Below are 12,338 nucleotides of genomic sequence, written 5' to 3' on the forward strand. Positions count from 1 at the left end.
AAGGTCCTGTCTTTGATAGGTCAGATATCAGTCAGAAATGAATCCATTACCCCGACCTAAATGAGTAGAAAGGTAAGAGTGTTCGATAGCAGAATAAGACTTACAGAAGACAGCACCATCAGTGAGCTGCAGCAACCCAGGAGCTGCCGTGGTGACCACTCAAGGTGTCCCTTGGAGGTCTAAACTGGGCTAGAAAAACTTTGCCACCACCATGGATCAGTAAATGCACCGGCCTATTTGTCAGGTGAGATGCAGTGAAGGTTAATTATTTAAATATGACCTAAATTTCTCATGTTTCTGTCTTGTTCCGTAATAACAAGTTCCATAGTGATAATTTGTTATTTGGACTAAAACTAGAATTAATTATGACCCACGCTGGACAAGAAGTAGCTTTTCCCTCGCTCTTCATCCCAGCTGGGGTGTGTAAGTAGGTGCATAACACTGCCCATTGAAAATATAGTTCATTAAATCACACTGGGGTGTACAGGGCATATTTAGTCCCAAATGGGAATAGTCAGTGCAGAGGACAGGTTCTCTCTTGTATCCCCTTATCCTAACAGAGGAATATGTTCAAACTATTTAGATGTAGTTCTTTTTAAACACACAGTATCAGAAACTAGGGTGAGCTGGAGTGTGTGTATCCATGTGTGCGAGTGTGTGCAAGCATGTGCAACAGAGGGAGGAAGTCACCATAATGCATTCTGCAGAAAAAATAAGATTTATCTGGAGACTAATAAAATAATAATTTTGGCAGTGGAGAGGTCCCAAGTGAGGTAGGTTACTGTTTGTATCTTTGTCGCCCATATGGTAAAGTCTCAAGTAGAATAGCTAAAATAGTCATATCTAAAAGCCAGAAGGGAAAAAAAATCTCTCCCTTAGGTCATATTGCATGGGCTGGCTGGCTGGAGGCCAAAGTCATGACAGCTTGCATTGTGGCAGGGAGAGCAGCGTGACTCCCTGACCAAGGTCAGCAAATTTTTAATGAACGGAGCTTGATTACTGCTCCCTTTGTGGGAAAAGGTTGTTTGGAGGTGAACAAGGCTCCGTGCACAGAGGTATTCTACACATGCCCTCCTTCACTCTCCAAACCAGATGAACTGGAGCTGTCTCCAGTACGGTTCCTCACCACTGGGGAATGCCCTCCTGAGAAACAGGCACAGGAGCTCTGTGAATTGAAGCTGGTGCATCCTTATCTGAGCACACAGCACCCACAGTCAACAGTTGCTGGGACGCTGTGAAGAGTTTTTCTGCACTGTTTCATCACACCTCTTGCATGGTGGAGTCCCTCAGCTATTATGAGGCTTGCCCTCGCAAGGTTTTGCATTCCCAGACCAAGAATTGCAGGGCAGCTAGGAATGTTTGACTGGTTGGCATTCACATCCAAGCCTTATCTCTCTAAATCATACATCAGGTTTTCTAGGACATCCCCTTGTTGTGGAATAGATTGGGGGTAAAATCAGTCCTGCTGCAATCTCAAGAGCATTTTACTATTTGCGTTTAGCAAGACCAGAATTTCAAAAGTAGGTTCTTTCTAGAGGAGAAATCAAAAATGAGCAATAAAGCTGAGTTCTAGTATTAGGGGTTGTCGTAAGAGCTACAGCCTTCCAGAAATGTCAAATTCCTGAGACTGACTGTGGGTCAGAACTTTCCATTAAGCTTCTCCTCTGGAAGCAGATCTGCCTGAAGATCCGGTGACAGACACCAGAAAGCAATGCTTGTTTACATACTCAGAGTTTAAAATAAGAAATTTGCAGTCATGTTTATGTGTAAAAAAGGGTTTCTAAAAGTTCTTTGTGAAGACACAGCACTATTTGCTTTTACAAAGTGGTAAGCAGAACCTTTTCTATGGCATTCATAGCCTATTTGGGAAGTATTTCCAGCATCTGTGAGCAAAGCTGTTTAAAAACAGTTCTCTGCAAAAATAAAGTTGTAAAGCTCTAAAGCATTTTTTATCTTGGCAGACCAAAACATTTTTCCCCAGTATTTCAGGAAGACTCTGACATTCCCAAAAGTTCATTAGCTTGACTGGTTTAGGGAGAGGTTTATTTTTGTCTTTAATCTTCTACTGATATTGAGAATGACTTTGTTTATATCAATGCAGGGCTATTTTTTATCACTCCATGTTTAGATGCTAGCTCTCTCATTGACCTTTTTAGCTAGATTTTTCTTTGAACAAAAAAGTAATGGGTTTTGTTGTTCTATAAAGAACAGCTTCAGTGTTAAATTGGATTCCAGCCAGTGGGATTTATAATCTAATTCTTACAAGAGGAATTAGAGGTTTGATATTAAGAGCTGGAGGACTTCATTGTACATATGGAGCATTGTTTTATAACCAGGAAGCTCTAAATTCTTTTTTTTTAAACTCTATATTTTCTTATGTCAGAGTTAAATTACACTCTTTTCCTGCTTGTTGTTGACTAGCAAAGTATTTCCTCACAGTCTGCTGCAGAAAAAAATCATGCATATTTGATGTCTTTCTCCTTTTCTCCTTAATATTTCAAATAATTCAGCTAGACTATCTCCATCAATTGGGTAAGTGGAGCTGTAACACCTACTTAAAGGAGGGGAACCATCTGGTTTCCTTGCAACTTGGAGCCTGCTGGCAAATACGAGGTTGTACCAATTTAGAGCATGATGAAGTGGGAAATAATGGAATTCTTGAAGAATCTGAAATGGGATCAGCTGTTATTGGCAAAAATTGACAGGTGCAGTGCACTATGCTGGCTGTAAGCGTGGTCTTAAGTTGGAGAGTGCAGCTGGGAAAATGGCCTGCTAATTGAAGGGTTGCAGGACTCCCAGCAGCTCTGACAGTAGTGGAGCATCATTAACTGGAAGCTCTTGGTTGACTTGGTGTAAGCTGTCACAGAATGACGGATTCTGCAAGCTGATGTTTACTTTTGAAGTGTTAGTGGGTCTGTTGCCTGTTACTCAGAATGAGTCCTCACGCAAAGTGCTCAGAAGTGCTTTCAAACCTAGGAGGACTGGCATAAGGCTGGCAATATCTATTTCTTATGTATATTTACAGCATGGGAGAGTGGTTGGGAATCATGAAAGCTACTCAATTACACATTTGTTTAACTGCACACTTCTATGGTTATCTTTCCCATTCTCCTATTTTTTTCTTTTATTTTCACTTATATTTGGTTTCTAAATTGGCTTGGCTTAGAGCAGCAACTATTCTATTTTATTTAGAGCCTGAGAATATGTTGTCCTCAATGGAGTTTCTTGGATGCTGCTGTAATTTATGCAGTGGTTATAGAAACAAAAATAGCCTGGTTTGGTCCAGAACAGTATTACATGCACCTCTGGTTCATGTGGGTCTCAAAATAGCAGCGTATACAAAAGCACGTACATGTCAGCCATGGCTCCCCTTTTCATATGTTGTTTTTATTCATTAAATGCAAACATATTGCAGCACATCCTAGTTTAATATAAAGGTCTGTTGGCAAATTGTGGCATTTTCCCTCAGCTGTTAGCACCCCTCAAGGGAAGATCTATTGGCAATGAACGCTGTGCAGAAAGCGCTCCTGACTTCAGAGTGCACTTCACGTATCATCAGTGACTGTCGCACCCCTCTGCACCTAAAAACTCTCCAGCTGTGTAAGGCGTAGCTTTCCCATATGAGTTGTGGTGACTAGGAGGTTAGAGGCGTCAATGACAGGGTTGCCCCACCAAGTTTGCCTTTTGTAATTTATAGGCATGAGCTTATCTGTGAATGTGGATTGAATGAGGAACAGAAGGCGGAACGTGCAGATTGTCTGCTGTCTCTGTGGGCTGTAGGCAAGTTTTAAACCCCTTGGAAAGACTGGCGAGACCAATTTTTCAAATTGGACCCTGAGCAAGTCTTCCAGTGGCCATCAAACTCCTACCCAGCTGAAGCGATACAGCTGGAAAAAATGCCATCAGTTTGCATCTGCATTTAAATAACCTGTGTTGAGGGGGAGGCAGGGAGATAAAATAGGAAGGATTTTGAAGCTGTACCCCTGGCCTGAAACCTTGTGTGTCAAATGTCAAGCATAGGCCTTTGATGAACCTAGGAATAGGGAGGCACTGATGGAGAGGCTCTTGCCTTCTTCCCCTGACTCTGCCTCTGCAGCCTGGGGCAAGCTGTTTTGGGGATCACTGGTTTTTAAACGTTGTTTCAATGATGTGCACCAATTTGCAGTGCCTAGTTCTAGCCTAATTCTTCTGGATGCTTATTCTGCCTCTCTTTTAATCTTCCTGGCATTAAGAAGTGGATGGAAATAACTCAGCCAGCTTCAGGAAATTCAGTAAATTGAGCATTTCCCTGGAACTAGACAGTAACACTGTGTTGGGTCATGGAAGGTTTGGGGCAGGTTTTGGGAAATAAAGTGTGCTAGTGTGCCTCTGGGGGATCTTCCTGGCCAACTGAGAGATGTTGGACAGATGATAAAACCGGGCTAGGTTTGGGACTCCGTTTGCCAGGGCAGAATCTCCCTGTGGTGAGCCCTGCAGCTCTGCTAGTACGTGGGGTGCCCCAGACCCCCATCTACCCTGGGCAGGCAACTGCCACGATTTGGTGCTCAGCAGCATCCCCTTGCCAGGGTAGGCCACCAGGAAAGGAGTGTGGTGCTACAAGGACAAAAGCCCAGGCAGGTCCAGCGGGCACCATCAGCAAGCTGTGACGGGCCATTGATGACACCCGCTTCTTTTCTTTCTTTAATCCTTTTTTTATTTTCCGTTTTCCTCCACACGCAGCTCAACGAATCCGCCAAGCAGCTCATCGAGATGGACAAGACGTGCTCAGCTGCCGCCTCCGGCTGCGACGTGACACTGCCAACAGAGACGGCGGCAGTGGCGGCGGCGGTGGGTTTGGCTCCGTGCTCCACGCTGGCCGGTGCCGGGGCGGCCGGGGCGGCCCAGCGGCAGGCAGAGGGCAAGAAGAACGCCAAGAAGCGCCATTCCTTCACCGCCCTCAGCATGACGCACAAGTCCTCCCAGGCCGCCAGCAACCGGCACTCCATGGAGATCAGTGCTCCCGTCCTCATCAGCTCCAGCGACCCGCGGGCAGCCGCCAGGATCGGGGACCTGACCCATCTCTCCTCCAGCGCCCCGGCCCAGGTGAGGTGGGTTGGAGGTGGGTTTTGGGCACCTTTGGTGGGTGACGCTCCGTTGCCTCACCTCTTCCAAAGTGGCTGAGCCTTGCACGAAGCAGTTGTACGGTGCTGTCATCCCGATGGGACGGTGCTTGGCATCTGTCATTTCCATCCTTGCGTTAATTCAGTGGGCACTCTTGAGGAGCCAGAGGATAAGGCCAAATTTAAATCACAATAATGCAACACGTTAAAAAAAAAAAAAAGTAATCCTACAATTTTTTTGAAGTAATGCAGCTTATGTTGCATCATTTTCTGGTGTGGAAAGGAATAATTTTGAGTGATTCTGTTACCCTGAATGTTTCTGTTACCCTGCGGGGTAGCACTATCAGATTGAAATTCATACATTGGGGATAAAAAGGATTTTTGGAGTAATTATTTCCCTACAAGTCACTGGAAGATAAGCAAATGTGAAGTACTTTGACAAGTGAAAGTAGCTGCTCTTCAGAAACACCCAAGGAGGTTTTAAACCATCATATGTGCTGAGGGTGCGGCCCCCTGTCCTACCCCCTGTCAAAGGAGGGGTCAGAGGTGCAGCCTCCTGGACATCCCCACAGGCCTGGCAGAAACAGGAGCCAAACTCACCAAGGATGCACTGGGGGTTGGACTAGATGACCTTTGAAGGTCCCTTCCAACCCAAACTATTCTGATTCTGTGAAATCCCTTGCAAACAACCACTGTTTCTGTGGATAAGGGAATCCAGATGGTAATTTGCAGCTTGAAAGTGTAGAACAGAACAGAGAGTAATAATAGTCCAAACCCCTTCTGCCTCAGCCTCCCTGCTCAGTCGCCTACACACTTGGTGTGTAGATGAGCAGCCACAGGTTCCCTCTACAGACCAGCTCCTCCTGGCCTGTGGAGCTTGCTAGCACTGAGGTAACCTAAGCGTGGCAGCATCTTCCCACCCGTCATTTCTCTGCTGAAAAAATCTGCCCTTGCCCTTTTCTGCTCCCTGGACATGCCTTCCTGCCCCTCACACCCGTGTCCCTATACAGGGACAACGATGGATCACTTCCCATCCCTGTGGTGGCCCAGGGCAAGAAGTGATCCAAGTTACAGCCATTGCTCATGCTGGTATGTACGTAGATGGCTGGGAGAGGGCAGCATGGGAAGGGGCACAAGCAGCAAGCTGCAGGGACTCCCTTGAGCAGGAAAGCCTGGTTATGCCCTGTTCAGTGCTGGTGGGTCTCCCCTGTGGGGCTGGTGTGGTGCCCCAGACCATGGGGTCACTCTCAGCAGTTGTGTCATGCTGCCACCCATGACATGGGCCCCCAGGCCTCTGCAGCGCAGGTTTGCAAGGACACGGGGGAAGGCAGAGTGCCTGTGTGCGTGCCAATGCGTGCCACAGAGCTGGCCAAAATGGCATGCCGAGGGGACAGTGCCACAGCAGAGCAGCACCCTCTGCCCCTGCTTCAGCTGCTCACCTCCATCTGCTGCCCATCCACATGTAGGAGCCAGAGAGGAGGCTCAGTCCAGCTGTAATTTAGCTAATTTTCTTCCACATGCCTTTTCCAGGCAGGGTGTCTGTGCTGTAAGGTCTTCCCCCTCCTTTCACCCCTCAGCAGGAGGGTGAAGGTGAGGATACGGCCCTCGCACAAAGTAGCGCGTGTGCCAAGATGCGCTGGGACATCTGTGAAGCAGCACAAGCACTAGACATGAGTGAGGGTCCCAGGCTTGTCAAGTCAATGACACCCAGGTTTTTGGCACTCAGAGTGACACATTTGGACTTTACAGAGATGTGACAGACTGTGGCTTTTCTGTTCTCGTGCTAGTCAAGGGAAACACCATGCACACCGAGTCGTGTGAAGACTCATTCTAAGGTAGTAAACCACAAAAAATAGATCATGAAGCACAAAGTGCCTTAACCGTTCTCGCCCACTTTAACAGAACAACTAGTATGCAAAACCCTATTCATTTCACAGGCCATTGTGGCATTTGGGTACAAGTGGTAGGGGACAAGAAAGGCCCCATGTTCCCTGTAGCACATTATGATTACTGAAATCCAGCCCACAGGAAGGCTGGTGGGGTCCTTTGCAGCAGATGGGAAGACATGTAATTGGTGTCATGGTCAGAAGCACAGCTAGGGCTGGGGTATAATGAAGCCACTCCAGTGTGCCCATGGTGGGAACAGATTTGGGGAGTAGTTCTGCCTCAGGGCATAGAGCCTGTTTGCAGACAAGACATCTGAATACATGCTTCCATCACTGCTGGCCAAAACCATCTTGGCCAAAATCCAGGGAGAGGAAAGAGTCTTGGTGGTTCAGATCAGCCTCAGTGAAAAGAGGTTTCCCTCTGTCAAAAAGTGTTATTGCAGCCCCAAGGACCCAGTCACCTCAAATGTGGCATTTTACATGTATGAATACATATCTCTGCTTTTGGGAGCCTTACTGTTTGCTTTCTAGTTAGAGGGATTTAAACATTTTTCTTTACAAATTTTGCTGTTGGGGAAAAAAAAAATAAAGTGTAGCTGAAGTTCTCACTATATTCTCCTGACTGTAGGAGTAGCCTTATGAAAAATGCCTCATGTTGTAAGGCTAGCAATAAAATCACAGGAGCTACCAACATGAATTCACCTGCTTTTAGCTTTCTTAGATAGGTCTACAAAGAGTCCAGAATTTGCCTCTTACCAAATGCACGTTAAAATTTTGCAGCTATATTTTTAACTATTTATCCCATAATAATGAGGGTCACATTTTAAATAAAAATGTCAGAAATTCACTTGTCTGACCTGACATGGCTTTAAAATAATTAATGATGGTGCAGCCTTAGACAGAAAATCAGTTCAGCATTTTTCTTTTATTCACGTGGCTGAAAGCCAGCCAAAGTAGCATCAACAATGGGCCTCTGAGCTCTTACACCAAGGCATTTAGGATAGCGAGAATCTTGCCTTTGGACTGTTTTGTTCTAAAATGTGTTTGGCATTTTTACGGTAAGTCTCCTGTACGTCTTGTTCAGTGTTTGATATCTTGACAGTCTTGCAAACTGACTTTACTGCTGCTTCAGAAGCGCTCAAGGGGTGTTGCTGAGAGCATGGGCAGGTTGGTGGGAAGGCTGTACATGTAGCTGCCAAACTCACCCCTGAGCTCTGCTGCAGGAAGATGTCTCACCTTTTCCTTCCTCACTTGAAAAGGAGCCTCTGTGCCCTGCAAATCATCGCCACCACCCTTGAATGGTTCTCTCTATAACTATCTCAGGCTCCTGCTAGTTTGCAAAAGCAAATTCAGCCAAAGCGTATTTCTTATAGGGGGAACAACAAATTTACAGTTTCAGCACTGACTATTTAGCAAATGTATGCCTCTCCTTTCAACATTAGAATCTAAATTTGGCTTTTTGTGTCTTTATATCACATCTTTCAAATTTCCAGGCACTTTGTCATTGGTTATTTAACGGATCTCCTCATATAAAGAAATAAAGGAATTTAGTTTGGTTTAGTAGGCATGAGCTCCTCTGGTGCATATCAGGATTGGTATTTGGCTTGCGGGGAGGTTCCACGTTTTTAAAAAGTTTGACACAATTTTCCTGTAGCGTGTCCTTTGAACAAGCAGAATTCAATTACAGGAGTTCTTGAATGGCAGCCAGTCCCCTACCTCAGGCAACCAGCTGGTGCCCAGCAAAATAGTCTTCTTAAAACAAGCATCCATTTTCCTTGTGGACTTTGGGCACCTACATCTGGGGCACCTACTTTCTCTCTGCTGACATGAGAAGAAACAAAGACACCGAGGGCATCTTACTGTAGGAACTTGAAATTTAGGTGCAAGTTTTAGATGTTTCAGTAAATGTGGAATATATTCCACCCCTTAGAACTGATTTTATGCATGGTACTATATATTCCTGAGGCTTTTGTCAATTTTTGTGAATTGAAACCAGACTTCCATGCTGAGCTGACATGTTTTTTGGGTTTCTGAGTTGTTAGACTATTATAAGCCTCCGGCTTCTCCAGGAGGGCACAGATTTATGCATATTGATCACTGGCATGCAGACCAGGGCTACAGGCCTTCTACTGTACATTTGTTGTTCTTTAAGCAGAACCAACTCAGATGTTTCTCAAAATCCAAGATACATTTGAAATAAGTGGTGGTCTAAAATATATCTTCATTGACTGCAAGCCTAGGGGTGCTCAAAGGTGGAAGAATCAACTTCAAGACACCTCAACTGAATAAAATAGTGACTGGAAGACCACAACAGCCAGGATACAAAGCATTTATTTTAAAAGGTGCAATGCTGGGATCTTCATTTTGCTTGCAGCCAGATTTACTTCTTGTATGCTTTTTGTTGCTTGCTGACTATCACTCATTAGACATGAGACCTCCAGCTAAAAGGTAACAGTGTCTGTCCATCATGTAGAATGTCCTATCATGCTGGCAAAATGGATTTTTATTGAGGATGTAAGTAGTGCTGCAGGTCTGCAATGGAGCTGAAGCTGAATTAGGATATGGGTGCAGAGAAGCAGTTTGTAACTGAGACTCCCTGGGGAGCGGAGGAGTTCCCCCTGGACAGTAATTGTGCCTAGGCCTCAGATGGCTCATCTTGCTTCCATTTTCACCCCTTATGAATTATTCTTCCCTGCTATTTAAAAAGGTCATAGGTCAGTACTGCTCCAAATCCCCTGGTTTTTGACAGAAAATGCATCTCATGAATAATGAAGTCTGGCTTTGTGCACACCAGGATAACAGCTGGGTGAGGAAGAAAGAATGCTCCCTACAGAAGGAACGTCTGTGTGTGTTTTGAACAACTCATCACCATGCACAAGAAGTCCATTTGTATCTGCAAGTGTTAGTACAGGCTGCTGACCAGAGGCCACATGTTCAGGAAAAGCTGAGAACAATGTTTTGCTTGCTCCCAGTCCCAAACGGTGACAGTATTTGAAATGAAAAATGTTCCTTGAAGTGCCTCGCTATATAAATCACTTGGAAGTGTGACTCTTTATCAGTTATTTAGAAGTGCTGAATTTTAGCTGAGAAAATGTATTAGCAGGGCTCTGGTTGAGCCTTGGCCAATAATCTAAATGTGCTGACCATGAGAAGCATACAGATTATATATGAAATCCAGAGACTAAAAATGAACCTTGAATTTTCAAGTGCAAAACGGGCTCTGAGAAAATAATATAAATTCAGGTATTTTTCAGCTTTGGTCTGAAGTCCAAATTCTATCCAACCTGCTCTGCTGCTGGCTATGAATGACATCTGACTGGACATCCATTAATGAGAATGAGACAGCTGAAACCTGAAGCAGCTATCTCAGGAGGCTGCACCAGTCAAAATGGGAAAAGAGAAGTAATATTAGTCTGACCTGTGTTTCTGTAATTTAGATCAAAATATTTCATGAAAACAGCATAGGAGACTTTACTGAACTCTAACCTAAACTACTCTATGGTATTTGTACATTCCCAGTTCTACTCTAAATTATTTAGAACTGGTTCCAAATATTGCCTATTTGTTGCATCTCTATTTTAAACAACTCTATAAAGAATGCTTGTTGAGGGTTTTGCAGGTAGGAGTTAAGTTTTATTAACCAGAGAGTTTTGGGCAGGCATGCAAGCTTGATTTTTTTTTTCTTCTATCAATAGGTCTTTGAATATACTCTGCAAATTGGGATATATTACATTATTTGCTAAAATTGTTGCAAATGAGACACATGAACTGACTCAATCTACTGACTGGTTACATAAACTACCGAGAATCCAGGTCAAAGCAAAATCGCCTTTCAGAAACTACCAGTTTAGCAACAGTGTCTTCTCTTTATCCTATGATTTGCCTCATCATAAATACATTTTGAAAGATTTTTCAAGAACGAAAAAGCCTAATTTTTTATAGGATCTAGGAAGAGAAGGTTGTGGTTTAGAAACATTATTCAACTGTACATGAAATCCCGTAGCCTGTAAAATGAAAACAATTTTTCTTTTTCCAGATACTCCTCAGGGTAGCAACTTGAAAACATTTTGCCACAGAAATCATTTTCGCACAGGGCTAATCCTGAGGCTTTACACTACCTGCCAGTCAGCTACTGATTTGGAAGCCTCCAGAACAAGCAAGGCACTCTCTTGGTATTTACACTATACCACAAAGTCCTTCCCACCTGGCACACACTATGTGTACATGCATGACATTTGAATAGAAAGCACTACAGAAAGCACTACAGTATTTTTTTCCCCTTTTTGGTTTGTTTGGGGGTTTGTTGTTGTTGTTGTTTATTTGTTTACCACTACTATCTCCCTGGAGGGGGGCTTCTTACAGGAGGCATTGCACAGGATCCAAATGAATTTGTTGTGCAGTTATCAAAAAGGTAATTATCAACATGGGATTAAATTAACCTCTTTTAGAGGTCAAGCTTTCACTTTAAAATTTCCTGTCTCTCTGCATTTGATTTTTCATGTTCTTTGATCCCAGAATTTCAAGAAACTGTTTACTATAAAATCATTTAAAACCTCGTGGTGGAGAGCTAGACACTGGTGCTCAGTGCTGAGAGAGAAACAAGGCTGAATAAAATATAATTCTCATGATGCCCATCCACATGATGCTTAATTAGTCCTCATTTAGGGGAACTGAGAAGCTGCAAACCAGAATAATCAGCACTTTATGGATGATAATGTCAGATGAACATTTGGAAGGAGATGGCAAAAAATATTTGTTTGCTTTTTCTTCCAGCTTGCAGCCATCCTTAGATTGCAGGAGAGTGGAAATGGAAGCTCAGGAAATACATTCACATGACTTCTCCAGCTCTCTGCATAGCTCCGTGAGCTATCCACAGAAGGCATTGTCTGGAGTTTTTGGTCTCCTATAAGCCAAAAAATAGTCAGGGCCAACATGGTCCTAGAACAGTCTGGCATAATATTCTGCCTCACTTTCATCTGCAGCTGCAGATATTTACAGGTTGTAAGAACCCCTGACTAAATGCTAAATCATATAAATTTAGCTCCACTTTTTGCAGGAAGGAACTGAGTATTTATGCAGCTATTTATGCAGCTGCAGCTGTTATCATGCACATTTATTTGTTTTTTACACACTTACCATTATGGAAGAAAAAGTCTTACTTTAGAATTGGTAAGTCCGTTTCAGCTCCCGCTTTGGTAATTAGCATTTGATGAGGCTATTTGATCTTGCGTGTAACACTTCTCATCAATACTTGGTGGCACTACCATGCATTAAGTGCTAATACATTATTTCTAGGAACATTAAGGCCTGGAGTGATTGCCACAGTCATTGTTTTATGGAGTTAGCGAATTAG

The 12,338-nt window shown here is 43.9% G+C and overlaps 1 protein-coding gene across 1 annotated transcript in view; it reads left to right on the plus strand.

The window, feature by feature from the left end:
* Window positions 1-12,338, plus strand: part of SH3RF3 (SH3 domain containing ring finger 3) — a 257,144-nt gene that overhangs the window by 190,428 nt on the left and 54,378 nt on the right. Inside the window, exon 4 of the mRNA XM_065651436.1 lies at window positions 4,720-5,082. Within this exon, the coding sequence (XP_065507508.1) occupies window positions 4,720-5,082 (363 nt within the window). The remainder of the gene's footprint in view (window positions 1-4,719; window positions 5,083-12,338) is intronic.

Source organism: Caloenas nicobarica, chromosome 1, assembly GCF_036013445.1.
Source record: "Caloenas nicobarica isolate bCalNic1 chromosome 1, bCalNic1.hap1, whole genome shotgun sequence".
Classification (NCBI taxonomy): Eukaryota; Metazoa; Chordata; class Aves; order Columbiformes; family Columbidae; genus Caloenas; species Caloenas nicobarica.